This window comes from Microcaecilia unicolor, chromosome 9 (assembly GCF_901765095.1).
Source record: "Microcaecilia unicolor chromosome 9, aMicUni1.1, whole genome shotgun sequence".
NCBI lineage: Eukaryota > Metazoa > Chordata > Amphibia > Gymnophiona > Siphonopidae > Microcaecilia > Microcaecilia unicolor.
In genome coordinates, this window is record NC_044039.1 from 40,707,579 (window position 1) to 40,728,730 (window position 21,152).

General features: G+C 43.8%; 1 protein-coding gene across 1 annotated transcript in view; it reads right to left on the bottom strand.

Moving 5' to 3' along the window:
* The window catches only part of CACNA1C (calcium voltage-gated channel subunit alpha1 C), a 1,308,019-nt gene that overhangs the window by 318,840 nt on the left and 968,027 nt on the right, over nucleotides 1-21,152 (bottom strand). Inside the window, 1 exon segment of the mRNA XM_030214166.1 lies at nucleotides 797-957. Within this exon segment, the coding sequence (XP_030070026.1) occupies nucleotides 797-957 (161 nt within the window).

Here is a 21,152-nt window from a genome sequence, read left to right on the forward strand (position 1 = left end):
TAGTCTTTGGAAGATGTCAAGGAGATACATATGCTGGAAAGGTTTTTTGGAGGTAATGATTCAAAGAAAGAGAAGCAAATCCAAGTGAGTTTAGAAGAAAGTTTATAGTCAATTGACAAACTAAATATTAGTAAATCCCTGGAACCTGGTGGTATTTGCACAAGGTTTCTAAAGAAACTCAGATATGAAATTGCATTATACTTCCATCTCTACTGGATGTTATATCTAAGCAGGAATTTTTTGTGACATTGCAAAAGACTGCTGCTGAATCATGAATTTGGATCTAAACTCTGTTACAGCTGTCTCCTCTTTTTGCAAAACAAATTCAGTTATTTTTAAAGGCCAAGATAATTTTGCAGATTGTTCTATTCAACCTACTGTTCCCAGACATAAATGTCAAACTGGCTGTAACCTGGATTTACAACTGAGAAAACCCCAAGGGACCGAGAGCTGCAGTGTAATGCAGAGAAATCTACTGTCAGCTACAGTATAGTGTTCCATCTACTATATAACCTTAACTGAACCTTTGGGCGTTTAGAAAAAAAAAAACACCCATGAAAATTCAGAGTACATCCACCAAGGTCCTTTGTATTTTATGAGCTATAATACTATGGAGAAATTAAACTCATTTAATGTATCTAATATAAGCACATGCACAGACAAATTGGCTATATTCAAGAAGTCAGCAAGCTCTATCTTATTCCTCCCTTTACCAACCTCCTTTCTCTTCCATGTTACAAGTCACTGTCTCTTTGCTGGCTGCCAGACAATATCAGAACCACAAACTATTACTCACCTTGGACCTCTGTCAGCCAGTCTGGCTGGTTGTAATGTTCAGAGGCAATTGTGAGGGTATTGAGGAACACAAGAAATATCACCAACCAATAGAATACATTGGACTTTACTGCAGCTCGACATTTCCTTCGGCAGAACCTGTTCCACCGACGCCAGTAACGGCTGTGGGATAAAGAAGAGAAGTAAATCTCAAAGTTAGTGTGATTAATTTTCTTAAGCTAGTGAAAAAATGATAATCAGGCCAACGTATGGAACATAATTCAGACTTAAAAGGGTGTAGCTATCAACGTGGGCTGCCGTTAAGATGTGTTATTTTGCCACTATCAAGGGGTGGACTGACCATTTGGGCACCCGGGCAGTACCTGAGGGTCCAGAGGACCTAGGAGGCCCAGAGGCTCTCTTCTCCCCCGAAAGCCTCAGTTGGCCCTCCACAGTCCCACCTTGAAGGGCCCTGGTGGTCTAGTGGTCTCCTCGGAGGCAGAAAAGAACCCACTCTTTCCTGTCCTTTGCCACTACTCTGCCTGGCACCATCGTATTTTAAAAATGGCTGCCAAGACCTGCAAGACTACCATGGGAAGTCTCAGCAGTCATTTTGGAAACACGGTGGTGCCAGGCACAGCAGTGGCGGAGGGCTGGAAAGACCACCAGGGCCCTTCAATGTAGGACTAGGGAGAGCCCACGAAAGTTCAGGGGTCTGTAATGTGCAGGAGCGGGCGGCAGCTGCAGCAGTAGGGGGGCTGTAGTGTGCAGAAGGGGAGGGCGGCAGCAGCGTTGGGGTTGCAGCAGGCAGCGGCCGGGGGGGCCAATGATCTTTACTGCTTGGGGGTCCAGATCACTATCAGTCCGCCCCTGCCACTATCTTGTGCTATGTAAGCACAGGCAGGGGCGTAGCTAGGTGGGGCCACTGGGATATGGGCCCCCACATATTTAGCCCTGGCCCCCTCTACTTTTGACCTCCCTGCCACGTTCGATCCCCCCTCCCCCTCCACTTTCGATCCCCCCCGCCGCCGATCCTCCCCTGCCGCCACCAGGTACCTTTGCTGGCGGGGGTCCCCAACCCCCGCCAGCTGGTCTTCTTCAGCGCTGGTCTCCAGTGCATTCGCTGATCTGTTTCTGTCAGTCCTGACTCCTGATGTCCTGCATGCACGTACTGTATGTAGCCCCATGCAGGACGTGCATGCAGGATGTCAGGAGTCAGAAACAGATCAGCGAAGGCGCCGGAGACCAGCGCTGAAGAAGACTTTGGCTGGTGGGGGTTGGGGACCCCCACCAGCAAAGATACCTTGCGGCAGTGGCGGTGACGGGGGAGGGTCGGCGGAGGGAAGGGGGTCGGCGGCGGCAGGGGGGTTAGAAAGTGGTGGAGGAGTCGGCAGCTGGGGGAGGCGGGCTAAACTGAGCACCCCACCTCGGGCTCTGGACCCCCCTCCCGCCAAGGTCTGGCTACGCCCCTGAGCACAGGTTCCATTTTATGCAATGAGGCCTAGATACTAATAACTAGGGTTAACTGTCTTAATGGTAGCCCACACTGATAACTTCCCCCTCAGAGGGCAATTCTATAAGGGGGCAGCTACTAGGAGAACTTCTATTTGAAGCCTCTTCTATAAAAAAAATTAGGTAAATGGTTAAAAACATGCCTATATTTAAACCATAGAGTTGGTGACAATGTTTGTGCCTAGACTGTAAAAGAGCAAGCATAGATTATAACATGTTATAATTTATGCATGTAAGGATGTGCCCCGCTCAAACTCTGCCAACCCACAAAGTATGTGCCATTGCATCAAGGTGCGTACTTACAGAATACAGGTTAGCTGGAAAATGCTGACTTACATGAATATGTCTTCACATAAACGTGTAAATGACTAAACTACTGGCATTTGTAGGCATGCTCCTTACAGAATTATTCCCAAGGGGTAATTTTTTAAGTCATTTTTGCCCGTATGTAGCCACATATGTATGTAAATATTGGCTAATATATATGATAAATCCTTATTGCTTGGCCACAAGAATTTTATAAATTTATGTAGCAAGGGAGAAATATCAAGTCAATAATTAAATACCCAGTGCTAAATATTTATCTGGAAACTTCAAAGGTAAACCAGGAACAATCACATTTCTTTTCTTGTATGAACTCAGAGGTGACTCGTTGCACATCAGTCAACAAATTCTTTAATAAATGTGCAAAACATTTTTAATATATATTTTGCAGAAAAATTAAGATGCAACCTCATGCTTGAATGTACAGAAATGTACTTAACTTCGTAAATGTAGATCATTCATAGGACCGCTCATCGACATGCAGCATGTTTCGCATTATTGCTGTTTCGGTTTGGTGCACTAGCCACGTCTCATACAGCACTCATACTGCTGGGTATTTAACTATTGTAAATATTGGCTGGCATTAAAGTATGTACTATGTGTCAGGCTTGTCACGGAAGCACTGGGTTTGTGAGCCCTTGGACCACTGCCGTGGAGCAGCAGTGGCAGGCAAAACCACCCCACACCAGAGACAAGGCAGAACTCTGACTGAAACAGCTAGACTTCACCTGCACTTGAGCCCCTGGGTGCAGGCGGCCGGCAGGACTTACCGGACAGGGCAGGAACTGGATACCCACTAGGCTGAACAGGGACTGAGGGTCAGAGGGGAAAGGAATATACATGGGCAGCAAGGCAGGAAACTGGGCTAGGACTCACAGACAGACAATACTACACAAGGCAGGAAAATGGACAAGCTAAAGGACAGGAACTGAAAGCTGCCAAGCAGCCACTGAAACAGGGTACAAATACTGACAGACAAGAGACAGAATGGAAAGCTGCAGAGCAGCCACTAAGCAAGAGACACAGACAACCAAGAACTAGACACAGAAATACAAACAAGAAACAAGACTAGGAAACAAGCAATAAACCTACGCTAAACTACACACAGACTAACTAGAAACAGACAAGGAACTATACAAGAAACCAGACTAGGCAGAAGTGCAACAAAGCACCAACAAACCAGGGACCTTAGACGATGCAAAGGCAAACACAGAAGTTTCCAGATGGCTAATAAAGCCCATCAGCAGCTGAAATTCAGCTGCAGGAGTCACAAGGCAACTACAGGTGCTGTTCAGGTACAAACAAGAAAAGCAAGTCTGGCAGCCTGGAAGATTTGGACTGGATTGGGCTGAAATCTGGAACGTGTGACAGTCCATAGCAGCCACCGGTTCTGGCCACCAGAGGGCGAGGTAAGCACAGACAAGGAAACATTCACATACGTGACACTATGCAATGATGGTGTATACTTTGAGGGGCATTTTCGATATGACATCTAAGTACAACATTGGATGTTTTGCTAAAAACGTCCAAAATTCAAGTGGGGAATATAGCCATTTTCAAAACATGTGAAAAACACACAAAATCAAACCACTGGGATGTAGGATGAGCCAGCATTCTTAGTAGACTGGCCACACAGACATCCCAGGAGAGCAAAGGGGCACTGCAGTGGACTTCAAATAAATGCTCCCAGGTACATATCTCATCATTGCTTCCTTATCTTGTCTGCTAAGCCCTCCCAAACCCACCCAAAACCCACTACCCCCAAATGTACACCACTACAATAGCCCTTATAGGTGAAGGGGGCACCTCTATGTGAGTTTAGTGGTTTTTTGGTGAGGTTTGGAGGTCTTACAGTTTCAACCACAAGTGTAACAGGGAGGTATGGGCCTGGGTCCACCTATCTGCAGTGCACTGCACCCACCACTAGACTACTCCAGGAACCTGCATGCTGCTCTAATGGACCTGTGTATAACATCTGAGGCTGGCATAGAGACTGTGGTAAGTAATGTTTTTAATCACATTTTGGGGAATGGGAGGGGGTTAGTGACCACTGTGGGAGGAAGGGGAGGTCATCCCTGATTCCCTCCAGTGGTCATCTAGTCATTTGGGGCACTTTTTTGTGGCAGTTATGTGCACCTTACATCTGTAAAGGGCATCTTAAATGGCTATTTATAAGGGAGAATATAAGTGGTATAGTGATAACTTCAAAGGGGTGTACCAGAAGCACAGCCTAGTTTTGATGTGGGTGGACGGGGGGAGAGCAGACCTTTTGTAAAATAGGCACCAGTGTGAGGCTGAAAGGCTGATCTGCATAGGCACCATTTAATTAAAAATCCATTTGGCGGAGCAGCCACTCCACTTGCACCCCCCTTTAGTTACAACTCTGGGATGTACACATGGATGGTACATGGGTGTGTTTCCTACTTACGCGTGCATTTGACAGAATATTCTAAGTTATGCACTGAGGCACACCATCTTATGACAGCCATAGACCTGGTGTAAGTGGTCACGCCTAAATGTAGGTACATCAATGCCGATTTGTGCTAGTATTCTATAATGGGATCTTGGTGCCAAGATACTGTTACAGAATTGGTGCTCAATGCACAGCCTTGAGATTCCTAACTTAAGGCTCCAAATTATAGAATTGCCTATAGGCACCTATGTGTCTTTATAAAATTATGCCGCAGTAGGTGCCTACTTGCCTTCTTAAACCCTATTATAAAAAATGATTTGCTATAATTTTGTTGTTTTCAAAAGAGTTCCTCTCATTCTTTGTCTATGGCAGGGGTTCGAAAGTCAGTCCTGAGGACACACCTAGCCAGTCAAGTTTTCAGGATATCCACAATGAATATGCATGGAAAACATTTGCATGCACTCTCTCCATTCTATCTCATGCATATTCATTGTGGGCATCCTGAAAACCTGACTGGCTAGGTGTGTCCCGAGAACTGTGTTGAGAACCCCTGGTCTATGGAAATGCTCTATTAGTATTATGCTGAATATGACTAACGTAAGTGACAAAACAAACATCTAGAATTTTGTCAAAGGAATTAATGGCCTAAGATTTAAAGCAGCTATTTTATTCTACATCATAAGTAGTTTAACAATGTATATAGGGTGACCGTATATCTCCATGTGAAGAGAGACAAGCTGAGCTAGTCCTGCTCTTAAATCTCTCCCTGCATGCAGATATGTATAAGTCGTTGGTGAGGCCCCACCTGGAGTATTGTGTTCAGTTCTGGAGGCCGTATCTTGCTCAGGATGTAAAAAGAATTGAAGCGGTGCAAAGAAAAGCTACGAGAATGGTACGGGATTTGCGTTACAAGACGTATGAGGAGAGACTTGCTGACCTGAACATGTATACCCGGAGGAAAGGAGAAACAGGGGTGATATGATACAGACGTTCAAATATCTGAAAGGTATTAATCCGCAAACGAACCTTTTCCGGAGCTGGGAAGGCGGTAGAACTAGAGGGCACGATACGAGATTGAAGGGGGGCAGACTCAAGAAAAATGTCAGGAAGTATTTTTTCACGGAGAGAGTGGTGGATGCTTGGAATGCTCTCCCGCGGGAGGTGGTGGAGAGGAAAACGGTAAAGGAATTCAAACATGCTTGGTATAAACATAAAGGAATCCTGTTCCGAGGGAATTTGTCCTCAGAAGCTTAGCTGAGATTAGGTGGCAGAGCCGGTGGTGGGAGGTGAGGCTGGTGGTTGGGAGGCGGGGATAGTGCTGGGCAGATTTATACGGTCTGTACCAGAGCTGGTGGTTGGGAGGCGGGGCTAGTGCTGGGCAGACTTATACGGTCTGTGCCCTGAAAATGACAGATACAAATCAAGGTAAGATATACACAAAAAGTAGCACATATGAGTTTATCTTGTTGGGCAGACTGGACGGACCATGCAGGTCTTTTTCTGCCGTCATCTACTATGTATGTTACTATGTTGATTTCCCTATGAAATGCAGGACTACTTCTCCATGCATGTAATGCAGTAATGCAAGGACTGGCTAAGCTTGTTTCCTTTGACATGGAGCAACGCAGTCGCCCTACAACCTACAGTGCAGTTCATAGAACTGGAAAAAAGCTTCATGACAAAATGGTTTTGGCACGGGGCACAGCATATCTAGTGCTGTCTGCCTATTGCCTATCAACATGACTTATTTCCTCTGCATTTTATGTCCAGCTGTGATCTTATCATAACCAACTGCAGATTAGAGGAACCCTGAAAAATAACAGCACAAGCAGAGATGGATGGTACAAAGGTTAGTCTCTTGCCGCTCAATATTCAAATCAATTTAAACAGTCCAGAGAGACTGTGGGCCGTTTAAATTTCACGTCCGTGGCTAACCACGAATGTTCAGCGGCACGTAGGCGGTTGCTGTTTCTGCTGTATATTTGCAGTTAGTGTCTGAGCCAAAACTAGCTAACTTGCGGGCATTCTAGGGGCATAAGATTAACCATTTAAATTGGGCCACATAAATAGCAGTACTATCCTTAAACAGTTCAGCTTATTTATTTATTAAGGGGTCCTTTTACTAAGGTGCACCGAAAAATAACCTGCGCTATTGTACATGCATGTATCGGACGTGCGCAGGTCCATATTTCAGCATCCCTGCAAAAAAGGCCTTTTTTTTGGCCAAAACTGGACATGCGGCAAAATGAAATTTGGAATGCGTCCATTTTGGGCCTGAGACCTTACTACCAGCCACTGACATAGCGGTAAAGACTCACGCGGTAACCGGGCGGTAATACCCTACGCACATCAAATGCCACTTGGTGCGCATCCATTATGCGTGCCCAAAAATAAAAAATATTTTTCAGACGCGCGTATCAGACACTCGCCAAAAATGAAACGACCGCAAGAGCCATGCTGTAATCGGGCGGTAACTCCATTTTGGTGCACATTGGGTGCGCGTAGATGCTTGTGCACCGTAGTAAAAGGACCCCTAAGTTTGTACCTGAGGTAATGGAGGGTTAAGTGACTTGCCCAAAACTACAAGGAGCAGCAGTGGGATTTGAACAGGACACTTCTGAATAGTAAAACCAATGTGCTAACCACTAGGCCACTACTCCACCCCATTAAGGGATGAATACTGCACTTAACCACATATGTTATAGCAGACACATACAACCAGATATTCAATGCCGATGCCCACACTGAGGAGAACACAAAACGAGTCCTCCCTGCTCCATGGAAAAAAATGAGACCGAGGGGCGTGTGCTTGTGCGTCAAGCAGGAAAGCACCAATGCATGCGTGATGGGATGCTGCTAGAAAGTTTTAAGTATTATTGCTAGTCAGCAACTGCACTGGGCTCCGTTGGATGACATCACCCATCTGTGAGAACACAAAGTCCTGTTTGTCCTCAGACAGAAATGCTGACTGCTGCTGGTTGAATATCTACCCCTTGTAGTTAAGAAGTACCATCTTAGGGGGTAATTGGTGGAGAATTAATTTATATATATATATATATATATATATATATATATATATATATATCTTAAAACTTAAAAATACAGCACATGCTCCGAGCAATTCCCCCTGTTCTTAAATATCATATTAAGAACTGTGAACATTTCTTGTAACACCATAAATGTAGATAGAGTGGGGGCAGGACTGGAACCTGTGCATGTATCTTATACGGGGGCGGACTGACCATTCGGGCAACCAGGCAGTGCCCGAGGGCCCAGAAGCTCTAAGGGGCCCAGAGACTCTGTCCAGATGCCCGGCACACCGCTGGTGATCTAGTGGCCTCAGAGGGGGGGAACGTTCTTTTCTGCCAGGCCCGCTGGGCTGTCGCTATTCCCCCCGCCTGGCACCACCGTATTTACAAAATGGCGGCAGAGATTCCATGAGGAAGTCTCGTGAGACTGTCGAGACCTGCGAGACTACCACAGGAAGTCTCGGCTGCCATTTTGAAAACACAACGGCGCCGGCAGGTGGGGGAATAGTGGCAATGTCCAAATTCTGAACAGGAAAGAAGGTCATTTTTGAAAAAGATAGACGTCTATCTTTTGTGTTATGGGCATCTTGTGATTTGGACGTTTCTTTTGGTCCATTTTCGAACAAAAAAACGTCCAAATACAAAACATCCAAAACAGCGGAGGAGTGGCTTAATGGTTAGTGCAGTAGGCTCTGATCCAGGCTACATGGGTTCAATTCCCACTGCTATTCCTTGTGACTTTGGGCAAGTCAAATGCACAGGGGACATTTTTGGATATGACAGCTAAGTCTGAATTTGGACATTTTTTGTAAAACATCCAAAATCAGAACAGGAAAGGTCATTTTCTACAAAACAAGTCTCTCTTTTCCTTTTGAAAATGCTGTTTGGAAAAATGTTTTGTGATTTGGATTTTTTATTTTTTGGTCCATTTTCAAACAAATACATCCAAATGCAAAATGTACAAAATACACAAGAGGGGATAGTGACCGCTGGGGGAGTAAGGAGAAGTGATCCCCGATTCCCTCCAGTGGTCATCTGGTCATTTGGGACACCTCTTGTGTGGAGTAGAGGAATAGGCTAGTGGTTAGTGCAACAGACTTTGATCATGGGGAAGTGGGTTCAACACCCATTGCAACTATTTGTTATAAAAACAGGTCTAGCTCAAAACATCTAAGTTTGAGCCTTGGACGTTTTTTTTGCTTTGTTCCATTATGGCTGAAAGACGTCTAAGTCCTAGGAATGCCGAAGTCCCATCTTGAACACGCCTCTGGCACGCCCTCTTGAGAATTAGACATCCTTCTGACAGACTTCAGAGAAAAACGTTTTGAAAAGAAGTTTCAAAAATACTGATTTAAACGTTTTTGTGAGATAAACATCCAACTTCAGACTTATGTCACCTTTTGGACGTTTTTCTCTTTTGAAAATGAGCCTGAAAGTCAGAAAATATGCATCTCACTCACCATTTGATAAAGACAGAAAGGCACTGAAATACATGGTTCATCCAACAGCCCGAGTAAATAAAAGTCCTCATTTTTTCCTAAACAGAACAAGGTCAGTTTCCTTTCTAAGTGCTATCAGAAAATTGCTCCAAATTGATGTCGCTGCAATTGAAAAAGCAGCCCGAGGAGTGACCTGTAATTTTACACTTTTCACTGAAGGAATCATTTGATTTTACTCAAATGACTGTCGGGCACGTGCTTGCACATACTGAGTTATCAGAAGGCCGGGCAACTAGGGTCCTTCAGTTTGCAGTGTCTTGTACACCAAATATAGGTCTTATAACTGAGCAGTGGCGTTCCTGGGGGGGGGGGGGGGGGGGGGGGGGGGCGGTCTGCCCCGGGTGCACGCTTGCCCTCCGTTGTTCCATGCTTCTTCCTGTTCCGGGGCAGAGAAGAAGCATGGAACAACGGAGGACAGGCGCGTGTGGCACCCCCCCCCCCCCGGCGGCGTGCATCCGGTGGGGGTCCTTCGCGGGGGTGTCCTTTCGCCGGGGGGGGGGGGGTCCACGCTGCATGGGGGGTGCTGCACCCGGGGGGCAGGGTGACTCAGCGATCCGCCCCGGGTGCCAGCCCCCCTAGGAACGCCACTGTCTTTGAGTAACTGAGAGCCAATGACCTCTTCTTTGCTTAGATATGATTGACTTTCTAACTTTGCATCCAATATTCATTTATTTGGATTTGGATTTACCTTACACCTTTTTCAGTAGTAGCTCAAGTTATGGGTACATTCATGTACAGGAGGTAGTTCCCTGTTCCTGGAGGGCTTACATTCTAAGGAGGGCTTTTACTAAAGATTAACACATGTTCCCCTAGATTTGATAAAGATCGCCCAAATTTGCATGACAAAATTTGGGCATGATCCTGAGATGTGTACACAACTTAATTGGTTAATGAGCCAATTAATGACAATAAGCGGGTGCTAACAATCAATTATTGATGTTAATTGATTTGTGCACGCATCTGGTAGTGTGCTATTCTATAACACTGGGCACCCAGATCCCATAGTGCACAACCCAAAAGAGGCGTGGCCAAGGGAGGGACATGGGCAAGTCAGGGGCATTCCAAAAATTTGCACGCAGTGTTATAGAATACCAGGGATGCACACTCAAATTGGGTGCCAGAAATTACACCTGGTTTCAGCAGACTTAAACCTTGGCACAAAAATCAGTTATGTGTTATTCTATAAAGGGCACTCAGCCTGCAGCAACCTTAATTGGTACCGGAAAAAAAATCGTTTCTCAGCCCTTTAAATAATAGAGCTGAGCACTGATTCTTTTCCGGCGCCAATTAATTTCTGAGTGCCATTTACTGAATGCAGCTCATTGTCTGCAGCAGGGTCCACTGGAATAAAATGGGCCCTGTGGCAAATAACATGTACTTAAGGCAATGGAGAGTTAAGTGTCTTGCCCAAGATCACAAGGAGCAGCAGTGGGATTTGAACACAGATTCCCTGGTTGCCAGCCTGATGCTCTAACCCAGGGGTGGGCAACCTGTATGCACAGAGGGCTGCATGAATAAGTACATAAATATTGCCATACTGGGACAGACCAAAGGTCCATCAAGCCCAACATCCTGTTTCCAACAGTGGCCAATCCAGGTCACAAATACCTGGCACGATCCCAAATGAATGTCTGTACTATCCCTAGTGGGCTGCAATATTACATAATGTCGGAACTAGAAATGCACAGAACTCCATAGACTTTCTGCGATAAATAAATAAGTAAAATTGTAACTGAAAATGATGGAAAACTGCTATAGAGTGGCTATTCTGAAAATTTTTATTTATTGGGATTTATTAACTGCCTTTATGAAGAGATTCACCCAAGGCAGTGTACATTGAAATTGCCAAAACTCTGGTTAATAATGTTTTTTATGTATATTTCCTGTGGTCTTGTGAGCTACATAAAATTCAATGGTAGGCCACGTTCAGCCCATGGGCTGCCTTCCCTTCGTTCCTTCTCAGTGTCCCGCCTTTCTGTGACGTAGTTTCCTGTTTCTGCGAGGGCGGGACACTGAGAGGGAACGAAGGGAAGGCAGGAGGAGGCGAGCCCGGTCCTCTCACTAACGCCGGCGCTGCGACTTCACGTAAAAAAATAATAAAAGATTTAAACGCGTTGCGCTGGAACTCGATGGGGGCTAAAAAGGGGCGTCACGGGTGGCAGGAACAGAAAGCAGGGCTGGGGAGCTAAGGGCGGGTAGGTGAGCCTAGGAAAAAAAGGTGCCGGTACGCCGTACTGGTGCGTACCAGTACAAAAATAGCACTGCTTTTTTAACCTTATCCAATATCTTTGTGATATTGTTATTAAAAGGTACATAAATAGTGATATAAAAAATAAACTTTTTGCTAAAGAATGCCTGTGATCGTTAGCTCCCTTCAAAAACTAATAGCATTAAATAAATGAAGACTCAACTGCCCCAGGAGGCACTACATGGTAGCCCTGTGTAGGTAATGTCTTTTGGAGTGCTAGCTTATCTGCATTAGTGTATGGTTGGATGTTCGGTATTATGGGAACATAGTTTTTTTTTTCTCTCTTTGTTTTTGAGAGTTGTTTTCTGTGTTCTTTTTTCCCCAGGAACACCAACAGAAACCTGTGATAGAAGCCCAGTTCAGGCTGCCATGTAGTACCCCCTGGGACAGTTAGGGGTCTTTTACAAAGATGCGCTGAAAAATGGCTTGCGGTAGTGTAGTAACATAGTACATGACGGCAGATAAAGACCTGGACAGTCCATCCAGTCTGCCCAACAAGATAAACTCATTTTACATGGTAAACGCCCCAACCCAGTGGAGGAGTGGCCTAGTGGTTAGGGTAGTGGACGTTGGTCCTGAGGAACTGAGTTCGATTCCCACTTCAGGCACAGGCAGCTCCTTGTGACTCTGGATAAGTCACTTAACCCTCCATTGCCCCATGTAAGCCACATGGAGCCTGCCATGAGTGGGAAAGCACAGGGTACAAATGTAACAAAAAAAAAAAAACCCAGTCTGCCCCAACAAGATAAACTCATTTTACATGGTAAACACCCCAACCCAGCGCTGCTCACCTGACTGCAGGAAGTGAGTCGAGAACTGTGTGAGGCAATCGGAGTTGAACAAGGAGTAACCTGCCGAGAGAACCACTATCAGCGCGCACTGCCCGAGAGGAGAACGGCCCGAAAGGAGCCCAGGAGTAGCAAGAGGAAATCGAAACTGAGCGAGGAGCTGCCTGCCGAGAGAGCCACTATCGGTGCTCAGTGCCCGAGCAGAGAATGGCCCGGAAGGGGCCCAGGGTGTAGAGCTACCACACGGCCCGTGAATAACTAGCGAGACGAGCAGCCGGAGATCAAGGCAACGGAGATCAGGGAAAGGACTCTGATTGCTACATCCACGATTCCTTTGATAAAATCACCAACCAACGACGCCAGAGAATAAAAAAAACAAAAACCCCAAATCTCATCTAGCTGACGAATCTGGAAAAGCAAACGAACGGAAGACAGACAGAACTCATACAGAAGGTATCACACTGCAGCTAGAACAGTAATCTATATACCTCTTAACTGCTTGCATTACAACTCATAGCCTTGAAACAAGATCTATAATGCTTTTAATGATTATTGCACATCTGTAATTTAAACACCTATTAAAGGCTTGCTAGGGTTTATTAATAGCATTATATTGAAGCAAGATCTGCACTGCTTATACTGTACTGCTTAGACTGTATCGCTTATATTGTACTGCGTATACTGTTTATACTGTGCACTGCTTACTGTTTAAGTTACATTGCTCACACTGTACTGCTTACACTATATTGCCCATACTGTACCGTGTATACTATACGGCTTACTGTTTACGTTGCACTGCTTATACTACACTGTTTATACTGTACTGCTCATACCGTACTGCATATACTGTACTGATTACTGTTTAAGCTGTACACGAACCACAGCCAACATGAATACCAAAACACTATTCATGATAATCTACTTCCTCCCCCTAATCTACCACGCATGGACCACTCCCAACCTAAACAACAACCTACCCACAATACACAAACCCTATAGACAACCAATCTACAACTCACCAGACCAAAGGAATAACAACCAACTAAATGGAAAAACAAATACATACGGAAATAACCAACAGAAAGGGAAGAAAGGAAACAACAAAACCAAATACCAAGGCAACTAATAAAAATTAACACATCCACGGCCCGGATCGAACCGTACCATACAATCCAACTGGGATACGCAAACGCCAGGTCAATAGTAAACAAAACAGAGATTATAACAGACTGGATCACCACAGACAAACTTGACCTCCTATTCATCACTGAAACCTGGATCCACGACACTAAGGATCCCATAATCCTAGATTTATTCCCACCAGGATACAAAATTACCCACTGGACAAGAAACGGGAAAAGAGGAGGCGGTATAGCCATAATATACAAATCCGAGTTCACTATCACTACTACAGCTGAATCCATCCTACCTCAACTTGAAATTGCATTGGTAAGAATTAATCACCCAAACCTACAGGAACACCTTAACGCAATCCTACTCTACAGGCCGCCAGGAAACTGGCAAGACACTCAAACACACCTCATGGACTTAATCTCGAACACATGTATCTCTACCTCAAACCTTATCATAATAGGCGATATTAACCTGCACTTGGAAGATCCTACCTTAACAAGCACCCAAGAATGCAAAGAATTCCTACAATTATGGGACCTTCATGTACCAAATGCACAACCAACACACATCAAAGGACACACACTAGACATTATCGCATATAAATTCGATACAAATGGATACCCACACCATGGTCAGACCACTACAGAGCATACATCTCCCTCTGATGGCGAACAAAAACCACAATCAAAAAACAAGAACGAAAAACCTACATCACGAGAGGAAAAATAGACCTGGTAATATTCTGGCAACAGATCTACTATAACGGATGGACAGCAAAAGCAGACACAACCAAATTCCTCCTAGATTGGGACGACAGATGCAGAACAATATTAGACAACATTGCCCCGACTCAAACCAGAACCTTGCACAGAAAGAACTAGATATATGCCCAAATAACCTTATGAAATCGGCCCCCCAACACTTTATAACAGATCTAACGAAACACGTGAATTTTATGCTACAAAATGGACTCTTCCCAAAGGAGAAAGGAAGCATTCTACTCACCCCCATACCTAAAAGCGACCTATGAACTGACCAACTTCCGTAAACTACTAAAGACCATCTCTTCGACAAGATATACCACAAAGATCAAAACATGTGAAACTTCTACATACATCCAGAAATGTTAAGAATACCCTCTATTATATCACCATCATGTATTACATTACCATGCAACCCAAAATCCTTCTGTAATACCAAATGTCTATTCTCTTCTCATTTCCACTATCCATGATGTATTGTAAGCCACTTTGAGCCTGCAAAGAGGTGGGAAAATGTGGGATACAAATGCAATAAATAAATAAGTAAATAAATAAATAAATAAACAAATAAATAAATGTGATACTTTATATGTATACCCAAGTTTGATTTGTCCTTGCCTTTCTCAGGGCACAGACAGTAGAAATCTGCCCAGTACTGTTCTTGTACTAAGTTCTGAAGCTAACACCGCTGCCCCTTAAAATTTACACTCCACCCATCCCTATCTATTCAGTCACGATCAGGGCATAGACCGCAGAAGTCTGCCCAGCTCCCATTTTGTTTCCAATTACTGGCGTCGCCTGTAAGCGCAGGTTTTGGGCGTGCGATGATCCATTTTTTAGCGCGCCTGTAAAAAAGGTATTTAAAAAATGTTTGCTGAAAATGGATGTGTGGCAAAATGAAAATTGGCACACGTCCATTTTGGGTCTGAGACCTTACCGCCAGCCATTGACCTAGTGGTAAAGACTCATGTGGTAACCGGGCGGTAATGACTTTTGCGCTCAAAATGCCACTTGGAGTGCGTCCGTTACATGCGTGCAAAAATAAAAAATATTTTTCAGATGCATGTATGGGACGCACGCCAAAAATGAAATTACCACAAGAGCCATGCAGTAGTTGGGTGATAACTCCATTTCGGCGCATGTTGGGCACACATAGATGCTTATGCGGCTTAGTAAAAGGACCCCTTAAGGTTTCATTTATTTAATGTTATTAGTTTTTGCAGGGAGGTATCACTCACAGGCATTCTTTAGCAAAACGTTTATTTTTGATGTTTAGTGACATTAATAGTGCCATCATCAGCATATATAAATGGATTAAATCCCATTTTCCCAATTTCTTGCTGAATGGAGCCGTCATACCATTAAATAATATAGGTGATATTGGAGAACCTTGTGGCACCCCACATTCAGAGATCCAAGAGGCTGAAAACTGGTTAGACATCTTTGCAAGATAGGATCTAGTCTTTAAAAAACATTAAACCAGGCTGCCACTGCATCTCTAATTCCCATTTTGTCAAGCACGGTCATTAGTGTTGTGTGGTCTACTATATCGAAAGCACTTGACATATTAAATTGTAGTAGTAGGATTTTCTGACCTTGGCATATTAATCTTCTGAATGTTGTTATCAGAGTATTTATGACTGTTTCAGTGCTATATAATGGTCTGAAACCTGATTGAGAGCTATGAAGGACTGAGAAATGCATCAAATATTCCATTAATTGTTGTGCTACTAGACCCTCCGTCGTTTGATCAGTAATGGGATTGAAGCCACTGGTCTATAATTTGTGAGTTCACTGATCTTACTAGTGACATTTTTAGGGACTGGAGTAAATATAATGTCGCCCTTATCAGAAGGGAAATGACAATTCGAAAACATGTATTCTATGTGTTCAGTAAAGCATTCAATGAACCAATCTGGTGGATTTTTCATCATATAATTAGGGCAGCTATGCAATAGACAATTTGCATGTGCATATTTTGTTAACAATGCTTTAACTGAACTGGTTGTTAGTATTTTAAAGGAAGACCAGATTCTATCTGTCTTGATATGATCATTGTTGGTTTCATGTAAGAAATCTGTGTGAGATATTTGTGTTACAGCAAGATTTGATCTTATTTTTGTTATTTTTTGTTCAAAATATTGAGCAAGCTCATTTGCTGTTCGTGGTATTTCATTTGATGCTAGTAAAACTTTGGTGTTTAATAAACTATTTATGACTTCATATACTTGTATTAATCTGTTCTGGGCTTACATATGTGCTATAGTATTTTGCTTTAGCTCTCTTTATATTATGTTCATATATTCTTAAAGCTTTCCTCCATATATAATTTTGTTCCTGTCTAGTTTCTTTCTGGACCATTTTCTTTCTAATTTTCCACAAAGGTTTTCAGCTTTAGCAGCTCATTATTAAACTAGGGATGTGGCTGTTTTTTACTTATTGTTTTCATTTTAAGTGGTGCTATTTTGTTCAGTGTGTTCTTGCTCAGTTCATCCCAATTCCTCATGAAGTGGATGCTATTAGGTGATATATCTATTTGTTCATTCAGCACTTTTAACCAGAAGTAATGATTATCCACCTTTCCTCTAGTTATAAAATTGTGTGATGTTCTTGATTCCCTATCCTTACCATCCTCTATCCATTGAAGTGTGAATGTGAGTTTGCTATGATCTGACTATAACACCTCTTCCTAGTTATGATTTTCTAGTATATGGTCATTATTGGCTGAGAACCTTTAAGCTAGTATATCTAATAGATGACCTTTTGCATGAGATGAAGTAGCTTGCAGTGTTTTGAGGTTCCATTGGTTCAAGAAGTTTATTAAATTCCTGTTGTTGGAGTCACGATGTTTTTCTAGGTGCAAATTGATATTTCCTAATAGAATGACACCAGAGAACTTAGTACAAATATTTGATACAAAATCTCTGAAGTCATCTTGAACATTAGACCAACTTCCTGGAGGACGATAGAAAAGTATGCAACGTGGTTGACCAGTTAATGTTGCGTCAGTGATTTTGCAAGCCAAAATTTCAATTGCAGAGGGTATATGCTCAGCATTATGCTCTACTGTGATTAAGGATTTATATATAAAGGCAATCCCACCTCCTTTCTTTTTGGTTCTATTGATGTGTATTATTTTATAGCCCAGTGGGCATAAGTAAAGCAGTGCTGGGTCATCTTTAAGGTGCAGCCACGTTTCGGTTATAAACAGTAAATCTAGTTGTTCAATTTCAATCCAATCTGTAATTATAGCTGACTTATTAACAGCCGACCTTGCATTTAAATAGTCTATAGGGATAGGAACATATGTATTATTTTTCATGTTGATATGCTTAACAGTTTGCAATTGTCTGTGCATTCCATCTTTTTTGAAATTATGGTCATTATGATTGTTAATCAAACTTATCTTTTTGCTATTAGTTAATATGTTGTTATCTGCTTTGTTACAAGGTTTGTAATTTGGCCCTTCCAATTGATAGTGGGAGTGTCATCTAACAGAAATAAGTACAGGGATTTTGTTAACTAGGTAACCAGGCAATTTCATGTAAAGCACAATAGTCCAAACCATACAGAATTGAGGATTGAAGGCAGGGGCATAGCTACCATTGAACAAGTCCAGCAAAATGCCCAGGGCTACCCAATGGTGTAGGGGCCGCCTGTTGCCCTCTGCTGTCTGTCCCACTGTCTGCCTTCCTCGAATGACCACCTACAGTGTCTGGTGCTACTATCTCCCTTCTTTCTCTCCCTCCTTAGTAGTTAATGCAGTAGACTGTAACTCAGGGGACCCAGGTTCATAATCCACTTCAACTTTTTTTTAGGAATTGGCCACTGTTAGAAATAGGATATTGGGCTTGATGGAACTTTGGTCTGTCCCTGTATGGCAAGGCTTATGTTCTCCCCGCGCAGGTCTAGCATCTCCTTCTATTTCCTCACCCCCCCCCCCCAGCGATCCTCCAGAATCACAGTGGGTGGCCAGCAGAAGCAGCGATGTGAACAGGCTGCCTGTGGCTGGCCTCTCTGCTGCATCTTGCCTCCTGTGATGTCACTTCTTGTGGGCAGCCGGCAGAGGGGTCAGCCGCATGAAGCCTGCTCTGGAATTCTGGAGGACCACTGGGGGGGGGGGCAGAAGGAGAAGCTGGACCCATACAGGATGGGAGGAGCAACAGAGACGCAGTACTCTCATGGGGAGGGGGGAGAGGAAAAGAAATGTTGGACCTGGGGGAGGGGTGCAAGGAAAAAGAGAGACAGACAGACAGTCTCCCAGACTAAAAAGGGGAGAGAAAAGGAGAATAGACACTGAATCAATGGAAAGAGGAAGAAAGAGATGCCAGAGGGATAGATGCTGGCCCCGTGGTGCAAAGTGGGGGGCAGAGGTGACAGGAGAAAAAGAGGGAGAAACACTAGTCCCGGGATAGGGGGGTGCAGGAGGAAAGGAAGAGAGGGGGAGAAGCTGGGTAGATATTGGGACGGAATGGGTATACAGAGAAGAAATGCTAGGCATGGAGGGAGCATAGGGACAGGGTCACAGGTACCTCCACAGATTACATCTGCACCTTGGATATATGATTTACTTCTTGTAGAGAAGCAGAATATAGTAGGTGCCTGTAATCTATAGCAAAATGGATTCTCCTTGTTTTTGGAGGCTTCTATTCCAGTGGTAATGGTTAGCGAAGTTCCTGGGCTGTTGTTTTAACAAAATGTAGCTCTGGTCCTCTCTTTAGATCTATCCGCGGCATTTGACCTAATCGATCATAATATTCTCCTTAATCACTTGTGTTCACTTGGTATCTCTGGTACTGTCTACAAATGGTTCTCCTCTTTTCTTGATGGTCAGTCTTTCAGAGTATTACAGTCTGGCTCTACCTCACAATCATACCTCACTTCATGTGGGGTACCACAGGGTTCAGTCCTTTCACCACTACTGTTTAATTTGTTTGTGAGCCCCCTGACACTGCTTATTCAGTCACATGGAATTAGTTCATTCTCCTTCCTAATTCACTATACAAATCCATCTTCACTTGATTTGAAACAAATTCAGAGCTGTCTCCAAAAGGTAGCCAGATGGCTTACTGAACATCATCTGGTTCTAAATCCAGATAAGATAATAGCTTCCTGGATAACAGGTCATAGTCCAATACTATTGTTAATTCCGACCTTATTCGACAGACAGATTATTCCTATATCCTTGTTTAAATATCTTGGCGTAATCATTGATTCTGCCTTCTCATTTAGTTCTCAGATCTCTGATGTTGTAAAAAAATCATTTTATTTCCTTTGGCAGTTCGGTCAATTAGAAATTCAATAGCTCAAGAATCTTTATATACTCTTTCACATGCATATATTACTACACGCTATGATTACTGTAACATTGTTTACACCGGTATCACTAAAACCAACCTGAAACATTTACAAACCAATCAGAATGCTGTGGCTCGTGTCATTTGTTGGGCCTCTAGACATGATAGGGTTACTCCTCTCCTACAACATCTTCACTGACTCCCCATTGAATTTTAAGTTAAATTTAAAGTTCTTACTTTGACACACAAGGCACTTCATACTGCTTCCCCATCTTATCTTGCAGCACTGACCCAGCCGTACTCCCTGCCTTGCATACACACCCAGCCGTATTCTTCGCTCTTTAACAGATAACAGATTGACTTTACCTCCACGAGTGGATTCCCTTCCAGGGCAAGATGGAAATCCACTCATTCATCAGCTTTCTACTTTCTTTCTCCAGCTTTATGGAATTCATTACCACAGCAAAGATTAGAAAGGTCTTACAATAGTTTCCAGTATCTTAGTCATAAATGGCAAATTTGAAACCGGGCGATAATTTTAAGGAAACAGAGAATCAAGAGAATGTTTTTTTTTAAACCAATTTAACCAGTGCTTCCTTTAAAGCTGTTGGAATGACCCCCTCCTTAAGACTGTTCACCACCATTGAGTAAAGGTAGGGTAACAGCCACAACGAAGGAACCTTCAGTCAACTTGAAGGTATCAGATCTAGGGAACAACAGGTAGTAGACAAGTTTGACAATAGTTTCTGGAATTACATCATAGAAAGGGGGGAGGTCAAACAATTTCCAGGAGGCTGATAAGTTTGAAGCCAAAGTATCACATGAAGCATGTGTAGCAACTAGTTAGGGAGAGGCCTGCCAACCCCTGTGGGGTCCCCAGCCTTCTATGTCCAAAACATAGCCCAGACAAACTCTGGAGGGAAGCCACACTCCCCTGCAGCAGCTCCCAGAGAAGAAAGAGCCTCAGCTGCTCCAGACAGCAAACTCTCCCCTGCTGCGCGGTCCTGACCCATGCCATTTGATGGAGCCGAAACCGAGGGTTTAGGATCACCACATTACTTACAGGTCACTCCACACCCCTTAACTCCCAAGCCTTACACCGACACAGCTTTTCTGAACTCATGTCTGCTCCAAGTTGAGAACCTGCAGGACCTCAAGAGAAATTGCCCCCTCACTGACCGAATGGTAAGCCGGCTCACTGCACTTCAGCACCATGTCAGGGATTAGAAACACGTGAAGCAACTCAGCCCCAACTTTACTTTTTTGTTGTTTCCTTTTATTATCAGTACTGGCAGCTGATATGAAAAAGGCACTCAAGGTTCCAGTGGACAGTATTGGAGCTGAGGCACATGGTCCTCCTAAAGGAACCAAGA